This window comes from Gracilinanus agilis, chromosome 6 (genome assembly GCF_016433145.1).
Source record: "Gracilinanus agilis isolate LMUSP501 chromosome 6, AgileGrace, whole genome shotgun sequence".
NCBI classification, from domain to species: domain Eukaryota; kingdom Metazoa; phylum Chordata; class Mammalia; order Didelphimorphia; family Didelphidae; genus Gracilinanus; species Gracilinanus agilis.
The window spans coordinates 231,322,046-231,339,039 of NC_058135.1; the positions used below are offsets into that span (position 1 = coordinate 231,322,046).

At 40.7% G+C, this 16,994-nt stretch overlaps 1 protein-coding gene across 2 annotated transcripts in view; it reads left to right on the forward strand.

Moving 5' to 3' along the window:
* The first annotated feature begins 1,827 nt into the window (after window positions 1-1,827).
* The window catches only part of UEVLD (UEV and lactate/malate dehyrogenase domains), a 73,556-nt gene continuing 58,389 nt past the window's right edge, over window positions 1,828-16,994 (forward strand). Inside the window, exons 1-3 of one of the 2 annotated variants that reach the window (XM_044682426.1) lie at window positions 1,828-1,915; window positions 11,251-11,335; window positions 16,693-16,758. In XM_044682426.1, the coding sequence (XP_044538361.1) occupies window positions 1,874-1,915; window positions 11,251-11,335; window positions 16,693-16,758 (193 nt within the window). In that variant the 5' untranslated portion in view covers window positions 1,828-1,873. The remainder of the gene's footprint in view (window positions 1,916-11,250; window positions 11,336-16,692; window positions 16,759-16,994) is intronic. The other variant, XM_044682427.1, reaches the window with a different exon arrangement.

Consider the following 16,994-nt stretch of genomic DNA (forward strand, 5'->3'; position numbering starts at 1 on the left):
AAAAACATTTACTGTTTTTGATGTGCCAAGCACATGTATAAAAGCAAACAGTTTCTACCCTCAAAGAGAGCATTATAATTGCATTCTAATAGATATATTAGTTGCTGGGATGATGAGTGGAGCTAGAAGGGAGTAGATTTCCTTAGAAGTAACTACATTGATTTTATTATAATTCAAGCCATGAAAGGCGTAGGAGTATACAGACAGTATACAACACAGCAGGGCTGTTGGGTGGGAATGTGGACTGGAAATTCAAGTGAGGAAGCATGACTAAGGCCTGCCTATGTTTAGCTACTCTTTGGATTCAGGCATTTTCCTTCTAGGATTTCCATTCAGGTCTTCCTTTCTAAACAAGTTATATCTACCTGGGAATTATTATATCCTTTATGTTTTCCATTACTGTCAGTTTAGAAAAAAATCATACTCGATTTTTAAAAATATCCAAATTATGAAATGTCCCAATACCTATATGTGCATGGCTGCATACATACTCTTGGGTTCATCTTTTCTCCACAAGATAGTTTTCAAGTCTCTAGTCTAGGGATATATCATTCTTACTGTCTTTTGTGGGGTGCAACTGTAGCTCCATCAAACATTAAGGCTCATCTTGTTCAAACATGTTTCCCTAAAGAGGGGATGGATCTCTTTGTGACTTATGTTCCAGTAGAATGTAAACTGGGCAGCTAGGTGTGGCAATGGATAAAGTGCTAGGTGTGGAGTCAGGAAGATCATCTTCTTGAGTTCAAATCCAGTCTTAGGTGACCCTGGGGATAGTTACTTGACCATGATAGCCTCAGTTTCCTATCTGTAAAATGAGTGGAGAAGGAAATGTAAAATCACTACAGTTTCTTTGCCAAGAGAACCCTATATGGGGTCACAAAGAGTTGGAATGAACAACAGAATGTAAATTAAAAGGCTTTTTCCTCATTATTTTTGTAGACCTAACCCCTAGCCTGACACTAGAAGCACCATCTGAAAAGAAAATTTATAATTTTGCTTTGAAATAAAAATCATCTGGATTCCTATTTTCTTTGTCTTACACGTTTTTAAAAAATGAACTGAGTCAATTGAGGCTGCTTGGTCCTCAGAGTTATCTCTCACTTCCTTTTTCTGGTGCAAGTTTCTAGTACATGAAATCATTCCCAAGTTAATATGTCAAGGAGCTGATAAATAGCAAGATTACCAGTCCAGCAGAAAGAGTTCCCGAGGCTCAGAAGAGTCAAGTAATTGGTTTTAGGTCAACCAGCTGGTAAACTTCAAAGGGAGGGTGCAAAAATAGAGTGGGGTAGAGAAGACGGATGAAAAAAAGGGAATGGAAGGGAAGAAAGATGAAGGAGGGGGAACAGGAGGGAAAAAGAATGAAGGGAGAGGAAGAGAGGAATGGGAAGGAGAGGGAAGGTCCGGGGAAAGAGAGGGGGAAACAGACGAAGAAGTGAGGAGGAAAAAGGAAGAAAAGCAGAATCCCATCAGGTCGAGAGGCTGGAGCAGCAAGGGGAAAGAGGAGAGAGGTAGAAAGGAGAAAGGTAAAAGAGGAAAGGATGAGGGGGCGTTGGGGGCGGGGGAAGGGAATGGAGGAGGCCCGCTCTCCAGAGCTCAGCGAAGAGGCTGGCAAGGGAGACCAGCTGGAGCTGGAGCTGGAGGCTCAGAGGCTGCTTGACTCGCCGGACGAAAAGATGTTCTCAGTTAGGACCAGCCAACTTCTGGTCTGGGAGCGCGTGCTCCTCCTAGAGGAAGAACTGTCGGCATCCTCTTTGGGGGCGGAGCCGGGGCCGGGGAGAGACGGGGTTAGACCCTCTTCGGCCGCCGTCTTAGGGCAGATCCGGAAGGTGGGTAGGAGGTGGAGGGCCCAGAGGAGAAAGAAATATAGCTCGAGATGGATTTCGACAGCGAGAATCTGAGGCGGCGGCTGAGTAAGGTGCGGAGCCGAGGTGGCGATTGGAGTTGGGTACAGTGCGGAGCGCTTGGAACGACTGCTAGGGGCCAGATTGGGGCCAGAGCCTGCGGAGGGTGGGCGGAGACACCGAGGCGGGGGCGGGCTGGGGGCGGAGCCTGGGGTGAGGGGGCGCTGCCCTCCCTCCTGCGGTCCTACCTCTTTGCTTTCCGGGGCTCTTGAGCTACTGGGTCGGAGTTAGAGACCCTCACGCAGGTTCACGTTCTTGGCTCCCTCAATTTAAGGAAGGGGAAACCAAGGCCCTGAGCGGTTCGGCTAAGGTTGTCCAGCTGAGGAGAGAGCTGCTGGGTTTGACCCCAAACCTTCGACCCCCAAGCCCGCTTTTAAAATGTTTTTAATGTCGAATTAATGCTCTTTTACATCGCTGTCACTTGTCACCAATTCTCCCCTCCCTCAATTCCACCCCACGGAACCCTCCTTTAGAACAAATGAGCACTGCCAGTGAATTAAGCGTGTTTTAAGCATGTATAGTTATCAATTTATTTAAGTACCTAAGTGCCAGTCAGTAAACACTGAGTAAACTGACAAACTGCATGATAAATTAAAGAAGGAAGTAAGAGTTCTTGGACAAAGCGGACCCCCTCACCTCAAATAAAACAAGAACCAGTCCCTGCTCCCAAGGAGTTCATTGTCTTAATGGGGAGACAATATGCAAACACCTATGTTCGAATCGGATATATACAGGAATTGGAGATACTTAACAATGGCGCTAGCATTGACAGGTATCGGGAGGCTTGAATTAGGTGGTCTTTTACCTGGGATTTGGAGGCCTCGAGTCAGAGGTGAAGAAGAGAATTCCAGGCTGGGGGGAGGGGGACAGCCAGTGAAAATTCCCTGATGGAGTGTCTTGGAGGAAGAGAATGTGGAGAGATGTAAAGTGAAAGAACACTGGAAGGGGCCAGGCGAAGGAGGGCTTTAAAAGGCATAGGGGATTTTATATTTTATCCTGGAGTTTATTGTGGGGGAGGGGTGACATGGTCAGGCTTGTGCTTTAGGAAGAGTGTTTTGACAACTAAAAGATAATCCCCTGGAGTTGAGAGAGACTTGAGTCAAGAAGACCAGGGCAGTGGTGGTGCGTGTGAGAGAGAGAAGGGAAACAAACATATATATGAAATAGTGTGAAGGATATAATCAGCAGGACTTAGCAACAGATTGGATATGGGGGTCAGAGTGAAGAATCAAAGATGACAGCTAGATTGTGAGCTTGGGTGACTAAGAAGATAAGCGCCTTCAATGGTAATAGGAAAATTAGAAAGAAGGAAGGGAAGAAACAAGAATTTATTAAGCCTTTAGAATGTACCAGACACTGCGTTCTGTAGCTAGAAATACCCCCAATAAGGAAGCCAGTACCTGACCTCTAGAAACTTACTGTCTCATGGGGGCAAACACTAAAGGAAGCTGAAAAAACAGGGAGGGTAAAGATGATGATATCTGGAGAGGCTGTGTGTGGGACTCCAGCCCACCTACTCAAAATGAAAAGTAGAGACTGTGATTACAAAACTGGCATGAGTCCTCTTCGGGGGCATCGTTTTAAAATCTAGAAATCAGGAACCATGCCTGGAGGGGAATGAGGCTGACTTGAGCCTTTCCACAAAAATGGGGGCCTCAGGAGTAACTCACCAAAGGGCATGGGCTTTCCTAAGGGATGTTAACCTTGGAAAAAACAGAACTACTAAAGTTAGTCAGAAAAACCAAGTCTTTAATCTGGAAAGAGGAGAACCAAGTTCCACAAACTACATAGAGTCAACACCCTGGGGCTCTGGGGATGAGTCCTGACACTAGGTGATTCTCCAAAGAACAATAGAACTTAGGGAACTTATATGACATATGGGGAACTAAGGATTGGAAAGTATGATTGATTGGCATTACTATGGCTACTAGGAAATGAGAAGTCCAAGACAGGATTATCAGGGAAGTGGCTGATGCTTTACAATAGATTCAAAAGGGAAGGGGTCCAGCCTTGGGCTGAGCTACCTGGGAGAGGACTTTGATACCTTGGGAGAAATTATTAATACAAAAAGATACTTAACATCTGATTAGGTCTACCTTTAGGTCTATTGTTCTGTCCAAAGGGCAAGTCTGGGACTTCCTTCCTGATGAATTCTCAAGGGACCAGAGCAAATTTGGGCTTTCCAGATTTCAAGTTGACAGGAATAATGCAAAAGTTATAACTAGTTGAGTGGGAGAATCAGGAACCAAAGTCCCCTCAATTGTCTAGAAAAGTGAAGCAAATGTTAAGGCAAAGTCCTAATATGGCTCAAAAAATCAATCGCATCATGCAAATGTAAAAATATCTGGAGGTTTTAGAGGATTCCAATACTTAGTAGTGGACTAGTGTCAAACTTGAAAAACACAGAACAAAGTAGTTAGAAAGAACAAGTCTGTAATTAGGACAAGGGAGGCAATACTCTAAGGGCCTCCAAACAAAGTAATGCTCAAAATACACTGAGACAAACTCTGGGACTTTGGAAAAACTGTCACTGGGAAAATGTACTTCAAAAGGGGATTTTCCAATGAACTGAAGAACTTGGGGTCTTATATATGTTTTGGGGAATAAAGGACTGGACAAGAAGGACAGTTGATTGGCAAGGTACTTTAGATTTGATTATATATACTGATTCCGTCTAGGCTGAGATCATTGGGTACTTGAAGGTCTCTGGTTCACTCTAAGAATAAGGGTCAGTCTGGGACTACTCTAAAGGCAAGTTCCCAAGGGACAAAGGCAGATTTGTGGGGTTCCATAAAACAAGGTCATCAAGGGTTACACAGAAGCCAAATAAATTAAGTCAGTCTTGGGCTTCATTGAGGGTATGTGGTGAAAGATAAGTCAGTTTTGAACATGCTAGGTTAAAAATGCCTATGGGACATCCAGTTTTAGATATCCAAAGGCAGATTGGAGATGCAAGAGTAGAGTTCAAGAGAAGTTAGGGCTGGATAAATAGATCTGAGAATCATCTACATAGAGATGATAAGTCTTTGGGAACTGATGAAATCAAGTGAAATGGCACAGAAGGAGAAGGTGGCCTAGGATAGATAAAATTATACCTATACTTAACAGATGGGCCATGATTGAAGATTCAGTAAAAGAGACTGAGAAGGAGCAGTCTGACAAGTAGGAGGTGGGAAGCAAAGAAAATGAATTGTTAATTGAAAAATTCATTCAAAAATATACCTCAAGTGGTCATTTTTCAAAAAAGTGGAGGAAGTGGAGGCACTGAATTTATATGGCTTTCTCAAAGAGTTTAGCTGAGAAGGGATGGAGAAATATTAGGATCCAGTAGATAGGATTGATTAAAGATTAGAGAGAGAAAGTGGGATAAAAAGGGAAGAAAATGGAAGGCAGTGGGATCAAGAGCATACAAAGAATGGTTTGTCTTGGCAAAAGGCTCTCTCAGTTTTATGTAGGAATGATGAGATAGTGGAGGTTAGTTGTGAGAAGAGCTCTATGTAACTTACCTTAATGTTTTCAGTGAAGTATTGTCAAGGGAAATTTGGATGACTTGGTTTACCTCTGCCCTTTGAAAAACCTCAGTACCAAGCACCCCTGTTTTTTGGTTGAACTATGGACTTTAGAGCTGTTTGGGAACCCTTAGCTAGGTAGGATTTATGGACTAGCTAATGTTAAGTGCCTTTTGTTTTAGAGGCTTCCTTTATTATGTTAAAGTCTCCTCTCTGGAGCTCAGCTCTGGAGTTGGACCCCCTTGCCTTTGATTTGTTATAGCTGACTCCTAGGTGATACCCCTGAGGCTGGCTGCAAAGAGGTTTGCAATCTGTTTGTGGTTTGTCTCTGCAGGCTTACCTAGCAAATTCTCCAGAGGATATGAGACACCCCCCCCCCCAAGTTCTGTCTCTCTTCCGAGTTGGCAATTAGCAAGGTGTTTTCTCCCAGGGCAGAGTTGGCATCAGAGCTGACATTTAGTGTGGTGCCTTCTCCCAGGGATATCGTCCCCAGAGTCCCCAGGGAGTAGACCCTGTGTGGTATGTGGTGCTGGGCTCTGAGTGGTGGCCGAAACAATGGGCCCTATCCCTGTTCCTGATTAAAGACTTAGGTTTTTCTCATTACTCATTACTTTGGTAGTTCTGTGTTATTTCCAAGTTAACAGTGTGAAACAAGGTAAATTGATAGGGTGGGCTTAGGGGTTGCCATGGAAGGCTTTAGAGGAGGGATGAAAGAAAAGACTTGGAATAGCTGATGTGAATGGAACAGTGAATCAATTAAGATGTAAAAGGATTGATCCTGTATTGCATTGATGATCCAGTTAAGATTATGTAGTATATAGGAGCCGCTAGATGGAATGCCAGGCCTGGAGTCAGGAAAACTCATTCTCTGATTTCAAATCTGACCTCAGACTCTTCCTTTGTGACTCTTGGCAAATCATTTACCTCTATTTGCCTTAGTTTCCTCATCTGTAAAATAAACTGGAGAAAGAAATGGCAGGGGCAGCTATGTGGCACAGTAAATAGAGAAAGCATCAAAAGCCTCTAAGGAGGATCTTGGTTCAAATCCAGCCTTGGATACTTCTAGCTGTGTAACCCTGGGCAAGTCACTTAACCTCATTTGCCTAGCCTTTGCCCTTCTGTCTTAGGATTGTTTCTGAGATAGAAAGTAATGGTTTAAAAAAAAAATAAAAATAAGAAAATAGCAAATCACTCTATTATCTTTACCAGGAAAACCCCAAATGAGGTCATGAAGATTGCATGTGACTGAACAACAAGAAGTGTAGATTTGTAGTGAAACCAATCAACATAGTTTGTGATATTCCCCTAGCTCTATTTAACAGCACAAGAATAAAAGAAAAGAGGCAGATGCTGGGAGTCATCCAGAGTTGGAGCTGGCAAGGCATAATTGGTGATAGGATGAACTGGCAAAGAATTCGAGTTACATTCAATTGTGTAGGAGTTGAACTGGTTCATCTTTTGAGATAGGGGAAGGGACAGTAAGGTAGCAGTAGAAGGGTTTGGAGTTAAAACAATTGAGGGAGCATCAGTTTGTGTCTTGAAATCCTTCATCTTGAGAGAAGTTGTGGTGGAAACACTAGGCCAGACACTGAACTCGTTGAAGAATAGAGGAGAATACTCTGGGGGGAGATATATGTGAGCCACCAGGATCTGGACTGGGTATCAAGTCTGGATAGAATGAAATTCAAAGGAGAAGTTGCTGAGTGACTATAGAGGGAGTCTGGCAGCATCAGTGGGGACCAAGAAGATTCCAGAGAAGAAAACCATGTCTCAGTAAGTGCCAGAAGATGACAAGATTGAGAAAGAGAAAGATTTTAGAAGGAAACAAGTTGATTATGGAGCTTGCATTCTAGAAAACACAGGAAGGCAAGGGCAGATCTGGAAAAAGACATTGGGGGGGGGAGGTTGCAGGTGTAGGATTTAAGAAAATATCCAGTACTCTAAGAATTATATTTTATAGAGTTTATTAATAATCACTTGAAGTAGAGGAATAAAAAGGAAATAGAAGTAAAAAAAACTCTAATTATTTAACAATTAAGGCCACATGACTAAGTTCTCCTTGCCTGTTTAAAAAGCCTGCCTCACCAAAACTGAGACAGGAAGCCGAGCAAGAGGCGGGGCTGCACCAATTTTATATCCTCCCTATGACAGCATGGAAGGTGAGGAGAGTGGCGAGCTGGGAATTGTAGTTATAGATTCTAATTACACAGGGGTTAGGAATGGGTGGGAGGTGATGGGGAAACCGTTTGTACAGGGCAGGCAGGGGCTTAGAATCATAAGTATGTGCAGGGCATGAAGGGATGAGAATATGCTAGCTCACCATTGAAGAATGAGTCTAGGGGGCAGCTGGGTGGCTCAGTGGATTGAGAGCCAGGCCTAGAGAGGTTCAAATTTGGCCTCAGACACTTCCCAGCTGTGTGAACTTCCCAGCTGTGTGACCCTGGGCAAGTCACTTGACCCCCATTGCCTACCCTTACCACAATACTGCCTTGGAGCCAATACACAGTATTGACTTCAAGATGGAAGGTAAGGGTTTAAAAAGAAATGAGTAAGCAGAGTAGCAGTGGTTGGAAATAGGTCTTCTGAAAAAAACAGCTAATTCCTCTTTTCAAGTTGCTCTGGCAAGTTCCAGCTTCATAGCAGGTGGCGATAGTGTATGGAGCTGTGACCTAGCTGAATCCAGACAGGAAGCAGGTGGTGCTGAAGAAGGGGGTGAGTGGATGGAGGACTGGTGCTAGCTAGGTTCTGGAGAGTGGGAAAAGTCCTAGGGGCAAGGAGAGAAGGGCCTGGTTTGGGGCTGGAGCAGGCGCTGGGGAAGTCTTTGCCTCAAAGAAGACAACTCCAGCTGATTCAGGATGCTCAGAAGGCCTCAGGGTAAAGATAATGGCTGAGAAATGAACGCCTGAAATCCAGGCCTTTATTAGGACACATTCTATTTCTTTGGCCAGAATATATCATTCCTAAATAATCTTGGTCCAGAAATTCAAATCCTTTTATTAAAATATGATCTTAACCACCTGTTCACTTTCCAAATCTGCCTTTTTTTCTGATGCCCCTACTTATGATCAGCAACAGAGATGAAAGTCATATACTTCTTTGGTCTTTCATTTCTTGGCCAAGACTTTATCTTTAGCAGTATTTTCAAGATTGCTCTGGCAGTTTAACTCGTGTCCGTGTCATTGTCATCTGGTTGGACAAGTTCTGAGAGGTTCTTTGTAATGTCCTAAATTCATGACTCAGGAAGGCAGCCTACTTCTCTGTTGTAATCAGGTCAACAAATTACTGCCTTAGTACTCTTCAGCAAGGAGTCAGGTACCACCACTTCTAATTTATTTTTTCTTCTTCTGACCCTTACTAGATAATCTTTTCTCTACATGTGGATCCAAATCATCCGTCACTGAAAGAAAAGCAACTTCTTTCTCCTCAGAAGGTTTAGCTCCCTCTACTTCACTCCAAGTGTTTACTGGCATTTCTTCCTTTGCATCACTTTCTTTTATCTTCCAGCCTCCTGACTCGGGGGCCATTGGGCCCCTATGTCTATATTTTCACATCTGTTTGATTCTTTATTTTTGCAGTGAAGCCCTTCCATTTTTTAGGGACACTTTCTTGGATAATCTGGGTAACAAACTTTACTAAAGCCTTTTTACCTTCTCTTCTAGAAAGGGAACCATCTGGTTCCTGGATCATAAATAACTGGTCTCTTGGCTGTGGCAGAAATATAAATATTGCCTTTTCTACCTATGTACTTGACAATTTTTTTTTCATCTTTTCAAAGTAAACCCCAACTCCATCTCCTCTAAGAAGTCTTCCATTATTGGCCTATGTATATGTACTCTATACCAACCAATAGTATTTATCCAACCCTTTCTTTTGTGGGTTTGTAATTGCATTGTTTTGGTTATACCCTCCAGCATATTTCAACTCATATATGCCTTTCTATCCTATACAATTCTTGATTACGTCCTCTCATAACTCCTTTGGCTAGTATCCAGTGTTTTAGAAACTTTTCTCAGAGTATTTTTAAAGATTCTTTTGATACTGGTGTAACACTTGTCAACAACTTGGAAAAACACAGAACCACTACAATGGTCAAAAACCAAACCTTTAATCATTTCCTTTTGCTAATTAGAACTAATCAATCTTCTCTTCCTTTGTTCCCCAAAAGGTATATAAGACCCCCAAGTTCTGTCACTCTTTAGAGAATCATCTTTGGTGGTACATTCTCTGAGACACTGTTCCAAGAGTCCCAGAACCTTGACTCTGTGTGGCAGCCAAATATTAAGAACTTTTCTCTTACCTGATTAAAGATTTGGTTAACTTGGGGCTAATGCTTTGCAATGGATACCAAAAGATGTTTCTACTCAGGTGCTGGACTACCAGGGGGAGGTCTCTCTGATACAAGGGGAGAAACATCTTAAGATGTAAAAGATACCCAAGACTTGGTAGCATTCTAATGTAAAATGGGATCCTTAAGTACTTTAAGGTCTATTGTTCAGTTTAGAGATGAGGTCAGTCTGGGACTTCCCTCCAAGGCAAGTTTCTAAGGAACAGGGACAAACTTGGAGGTTTCAAAAATATGGTTGACACATTCAATCTGTTACCCTTTGTTCTTAATATATGACTGGCCCAACTGTTTTTGCAATCATGCATTTCTTGCTTATTTTTTAAACCACTTTTTGTACCAAGTCAGCATTGTTTTGAGGCTTTGGAGATGGTAGTATTTAATAAATTGTAGTCATACAGTATTGCCAGAAGAAAATTGGTATTAGAAAAAATATTTTGTTAGAGGGTAGTTGGAGATTATTAAAAATCCTGCAATTGGGGCAGCTGGGCAGCTCAGTGGATTGAGAGCCAGGCCTAGAGACGGGAGGTCCTAGGTTCAAATATGGCCTCAGACACTTCCCAGCTGTGTGACCCTGGGCAAGTCACTTGACCCCCATTGCCTACCCTTACCACTCTTCCACCCATAAGTCAATACACAGAAGTTAAGGGTTTAAAATTTTAAATAAATAAATAAATAAATAAATAAGAACGAATGAATGAATGAATGAATAAATAAATAAATAAATAAATAAATGAAATCCTGCAATTTCTGGAAGCATTTCAGTCCATTCTCTTCCTCCTGTTTAGATACTGGATTAGTTTATTAGTAATCTGTAGTGATTATGCAAGATAAATATACCTTTATGTACTGCTCTTTTAAATGCCCTTTAGGGCCTGGGCAGTAGGAATTTTCATCCATTTTGTTTTCTTATGTAGATTCTTAGATTTTTTTTAAAGTGGTCATGAATTTCACCGAGAAATTATTATAGTATGCTAGATGAAAAATCTTCATACTGTTTTTTATGCATTTCATTTAAGTTTGTGGTTGTTCTACTTGTTATATCAATATAGATCTTTACTATACCCAAATAATCTCTTAGACCTAAATAACAGTTTAATGACAGTTAACAGAAATAAATTTCACAGTTTTTCTTTTCACATTTGTCATCTTATTTGATCCTTATGTCTAACTTTCCCTTCAAGGAAGAAAATAATGGAATTAGATGGGAAAAAGAGGAAGATAGAATAAAGAAAACATGTGATAGAGAATCTTGCAAAAATTGCCTCAGAAGCTACCTGGTGCATAGGTTGCATAGGACACACTATGGCTGAATTTGAATTCATTTTTACCCCAACCTAAAACCAACCTCTGCGATAGGTACTCTATAGGCAACGGTGGGAGCATTCAGCTAGAAGAGTCCCTGGCTTTTTGCATGCTTAGTAAATTTTGGTTGAGAATAATGATTTTGGTTATGATTTTTTTCTGATCTGAGGCCGTAATTTTTCTTTCTTTTCAGTACAAATTCAGGGATCTTACAGTGGAAGAATTAACGAAAGTAAATATGTTATATCCAAATTTCAGATTCTCCATGGACACCTATGGTAAGAATCTTATCCTTTTTTGTGTGTACTTTTCTGAATGTTCATTTTAGAAACTTCTGTATGAACTTAAATTTTTCTTTTTCTTTTTTTACCCTCCAACTTTAAATTCGTCTTTGTGTTTTATGGTTTCTAAGGAAACAAGTCAGAAGAATTAATGTCAATAGTCTTCCCTGCTACCAATGTTTTAGTTATTTTGTTGTGGTTTATATCACATTTTGGTTTATTTAGGAATGAGTTTGGGAATAAATGTTCTGATCACAAGCTCCTATCCTTCCATCTCTCCTATTGTCTGGGTCTCCTAAACCTATTCTCTTTGCTGCCTTACTAACTTGTTGTCCCTCCAGCCTTCACTTAGTCTCTCACTGACATTTTAGTTTCATTTCCCTCTCGACAGCCTTGACCCTAAGGAATTGTATTTCAGTAAAGTACTGTGCCATTTGCTTGGAATGTATGTACTCTAACCACGTCTAGTCCATCTCCTCCTTTTGAAACTTTCAGGGCTCAGCTCAGGTGCCATTTGTTCCATGAAACACCCACCAGGCCCCCTGAAAGTAATGTCTCCTACATTTTATTAATTATAGCACTTTGGGTAGATTACTTTGTTTTGATTAGTCTTACTTTTCATCCTCCGTGTCTTATTTCCTTTTTGGATTGTAAGCTCCTGAAAGTCAATGAAGATTTTTTTTCTTGTATCTCAGAACTTAGCATGTATAGTTATTTGCACATATTAAGTATTTTGTAAATGTTTGTTGAATTGAATTATTTAAATTTGTCTGAATACTGCTTTGTTTGTGGAGATATCAAAAAGATAACTGATTCATATTCCTGAATGAAGATGCTATCAGAAATATTGCATAGTTTTCAATTGCTTATTCAATTTTCCCTTGTGTTTGTAGCTCTGTATATGTGGCACTAATTAAAGTGTATTATCTTTGGATAGAGCCCCTGGAGAAAGAGTTACTGTTTATTCCACATAAGAATTTCCTAGAATATGTCCTATGTTCAGAATGTTGCTTTATTGCTTCACTTCAACCTTAATTCATCTTCCCATAAAGCTATTAGATTTTAAAAGATTAGCAATCATGCTCCAGATTTTAATTTCTGTTTTGACACAACTGTAATAATAATAATATATTGGCATCCTGTCAATTGTTCTAGCTCACAACTTAGTGTTGTCCTCAACTTCTTGAATTCTAATTTTTAAAGACCAAATTTCATCCCTGGCTTTTTTGGTCATCCTTTTCCTTTTGGTCTGTTTTACTTTATATGTCGTCTTTTACTTTCCTTGCCTCATTTTCAAGCTGGTCAATTCTGGCTTTTTAAGACACTATTTTCTTGTTTTAGTTTCTGTCTCTGTTTCTAGATGACCTATTTTGCTTTTTAAGTTCTTTTTCCAGTTATCTTCAGCCTTTGTTAACTGTTTTTTGAATTGTGTTTTGAGTTCATCCAAAGCCTGTGTCCAATTCACTGGAGTTCCTGAGTTTTTGCTTGGTGTCCCTTGGTCCTGCTCTGTTCCATTTGTTCTTTGTTAATTTCCTGGATGGAAGCTGTCGATTGTAATTTCTTTTTTATTTTTCTGTTGTTTACTCATATTTTTTCCTTCTTTCCCCCCATCATTGGCTATAATCTTGCTCCTCTGTTTATTTGCTGGATCTGTGAGTTTGGGCTATTCTATCATGAAGGGGCTTCTTCTCTGCCCTGCTGATTAACTAAATTAGGCTGATGGAGTATTAATGAGCCCTGAGGCCAGATCTTCTCCAGCTGCCAGCAGAAGCTGAAGGCCAAGGTGTGGATGTGGAGGCTGAAGGTAGTTTCCCTGGTCCACCTCTCTACTCCCTTCTGCCAGCTGCCGAGTCAGAGCCCTGAGCTTCCCGTGGTGGACCAAGATACACTGTTGAGGTTGCAGCCTTCACCCTGGGATCCAAGTCATTCAGATTCTTACTGTGAGTCTCCGGACAGTAGGGAGAGGAGGGATGTTGGAGATTGAGCTTCCCCGCCTTCTGAAGGCTTCTTATCTGCACTGTAGATAGATTGGATTAAGCCTGGCTGAGCTGATCTGCAGAGCTACCTCCAGAGGCAGAATGTCCTCAATTTCTTACTCTTTCTCACTTCCACATCTAATTTGTAGTAAGGCTCCGTCCCTGCGAGTAAGTTAGGTGTGAAGAAATAAGTTCAAGGCTGAGGATATAAAGTCAGTCTGGGAGGTTAGTACTGAGGTTTTTGTTGATTGAGCCTCAGCTACTCTCCTGACTAGGCCAGTACACACAACTACTTTGGAGAGCAAGGGTTTCTATAAAAATATATTTATTTGTATAAAATAGATATAAAAAGATAATATAAACAATTCATCCCTGTCAAACTAAGATTTTAAGCTTCCCCAAGCCCTCTAATTGGACCTCACGGCCCAGCCTTCTGTTCTTCCAAAATTACGCTCTCTCCTTACCAGCTATGAAAAGCCAAATAAAATTGCTCTCTGACTAATCTACCAATAAGGGAAACTTATTACTTCTCTGTCTATACCTTTCCTTCAAACAGATTGGCCCTGGTAGGCCTAAAAATATCTGGGCCTACCAGTTACCTGGCAATGAGGGAAGTTTCAAGTTGTCAGCAAAGCAAAGGTTTGTCTTTACTCACTGCCTTCTTCTTGATGATTTCTGAAGACAGGAACCAAGAAATCTTTAGGATGTTTCAAATCTCTCTCTCAGACCAAAGATGACCTGGAAAAGAGTCCAAGCTAAAACTTAAGACCCGCTTAAGATTTTGCTACCACAAGGATCTTCCTGGGATTCAGCTTTCTTTTCTCTTCTTGAGTTCTTCTCAGTGGAAAATAAATTAGGGTTTCCAGTCTGTTTAACTTAAGGAAACACACAGCCAGAGCCACCAGAAGACAATCCAGGCATGGCTAGTGCCACAGCCAAACTCTTTTTCCAGCCAGCCAGTGTTCTTACCTGCCGAACAGAATTATGCCTGCATGCCTTCCATTCCAAACCTTGCTGCACCCTCCAGTCTGTTGGAGGACCTAAGAATTTGCAAAACCCCTTTTGCAAACCTATTTATTTACTAATCTTAATTACCTCACTTCTAAATCTGCTACTACAAGTGGCGCAGTAAATAGAGTAGCAGCCCTGGAGTCAGATAACCCGAGTTCAAATCCAGCCTCAGACACTTATTAGCTATGTGACCCTGGGCAAGCCACTTAACCTTGTTTCCCTCAGTTTCCTCATCTGTAAAATGAACTGGAGAAGAAATGGCAAACCCCTCTAGTATCTCTGCCAAGAAAACCCCAAAGAGGTCACAGAGTCAGACATGACTACATCGATAGAGCAACAACAACCTAGCTTGTCTTTGTGGTGTTGAGTCGTTTTTCAGTCTGCTTTAACAGCATCTCTTGAATATGTCGCCCCTTCTCCTCTTGACACTGCCAACACTGCCAAGCAGATCCTCATCCCCTTAAGCCTGGACTATGGCAGCAATCTGCTAGGAGGTCCAGCCGCCTCTGGTCTCGCCCTACGTAAGTCCATTCTCCACGTGGCTGCAGGGACCTTCTGAAAGGATAGTCTGACATGTCAGCCAGCTTCATCTTGCCACCGAGATGGAATATGAAATCTATTCAGCTTTTAAAGCCTTTCTAGCTTTGGCCCTTTCTGCCTTATTACACTTTACTGGCCTTTTACTTTTTACTCCCCTCCTCGCACTCTGATCCAGCGACACTGTCCACCTCACTACTCTTCCCACGAAGCGCTCCCGTTTCCCAGCTCCAGACGTTGTCATTGGCTGCCACTCAGTGCCTGCCATGTTCTGCCTCCTCCTCTCTGCCTTCTGGCTTCGCCGGCTGTGATCCGGCCTCCTTTAAGGGCTCTCTCCTGATCCCTTTTCATGTTGATGTCTTTCTTCTGAGATTACTTCTAATTTGTCTTGCATATATCTTGTAGGTACATATTTGTTTGCATGTTGTCTCTAGCATTAAAATGTGAGTTTTTTGAGGATAAGAACTAGTTTTGTCTTTCTTTGTATCTTCAGCCCATGGCATAGTGTAAAGCACATAGCAAATGCTTATAAATGCTTCTTGACTTGACTTGAATAATAATAAATCTTAAAATTTCTTTGCCCTTGCAGGACATCATTTTGCTTGCTTAAAATGTTTATTGTAAAATTTCCTCCTTACCATTCACTTCTTAACATTCTCTTTTGCCTCTGATATAACATTTATAAACAGCAGCAAATATTTTCATCCAGATATATACCTATCCATGTATTCAAGCAAAGCATTTTTATTTATGTTTAAACTGGCATTGCAGTAGTATGTGTCATCTTAACTTCCTCTTTTCATTCTTTCCAGAGTTTAGCCTTCTCTGGTACTTCTCTGTCATCTCATACCAGTTATAAAGACTACTCCTAAGCAACCCCAACAGTTTATATAGAGTTATTATGTAAATTCCTGATCAGAATCAGATTCTTTTCATTGTTTAAATTATTGACAGTGTCACCTACAAAAATTTATGATTTTACATTTGTGTTTGTCTTATTAGCTGATTTCTTGTATAATATCTACAAAGCTAAACAAGGGAGATATAATATTTCCATGTAGGAAAATACTTTATATACATGAAAAAATTAGAATAATTGTAAGAGAATAATTCAGTGAAGTCTGTCATATCCTGCTTCTTAATAATTGATTTAAAGCGGAGCTAACTGGACCCTTGAAAAAGTCATTCTCTCTAGGCAGAATTCATTAAAATGGGCCCATAACTGACCCTAGGCAAATGGTTTCATTATTAAAATATCAAAGTACTTTATTTAAGACAGTTTTGTGTTAAGAATTCTGCGATAGAATTTTTATAAGAAGGCTTTAATATGTATTGACCATAAGTGAAAGACAGATATGTGAACCAGGAAAAACCAATAGCCTAAAATTTCAACCCTTTGAAAGAGCAAAGAAGAAATTAGTTATTATAGATTAGAGGACCATTTCGAAAGATTCAATCACTGATTGTGAGCATCATCAGTTTGAATAATCTGTGACTGTCAGGTATTTGCCACAATTGTAAATTATTTGTTTATGTTATGAGACTTTTGGAGAGACAAGAAGCCTGAAAGTACTGACATTTGGCAATAGCATTAGGATAAATGCCTGTGATAATGTGAACCTGTTCTAATTGTCCCTCTGTAATATGCTAAAACTTGGCTCACAGTGGAGCCAATTCCATCTGCAATTTGGACAATTCTGGTTTAGTTAAATTATATGCACTAGTTCCTTTGTCTATATGTTTATTGACTCCCAGGTCCCTAGTCTTTAGGTATTTGGTATTTATTTTATTGTGAATTTTCCGTTTTTAATTTCTTGTTTTCTTTTTTAGTTTTCAAAGACAGTTCTCAGAAAGATCTTCTGAATTTTACTGGCACTATTCCTGTAAACTATCAGGGTAAGAATGACAGCCAAAAAAAGGAATGTTTGTCAAGTATCCAAGTATTCATATTATCATACTAACTCACATAGGTGGATATAGTACTTTAAGATTTACAAAGCACTTTCAATTCTATTATCTCATTTTAGCCTCCTAGCAGCCCTGTTAAGTAGTCAGATGAAGAAATTTAGGCCCACAGAGATATGATTTACTCAAGGTCACAGAGCTGGTAAGTAGTGGAGTTGGAACTCAAA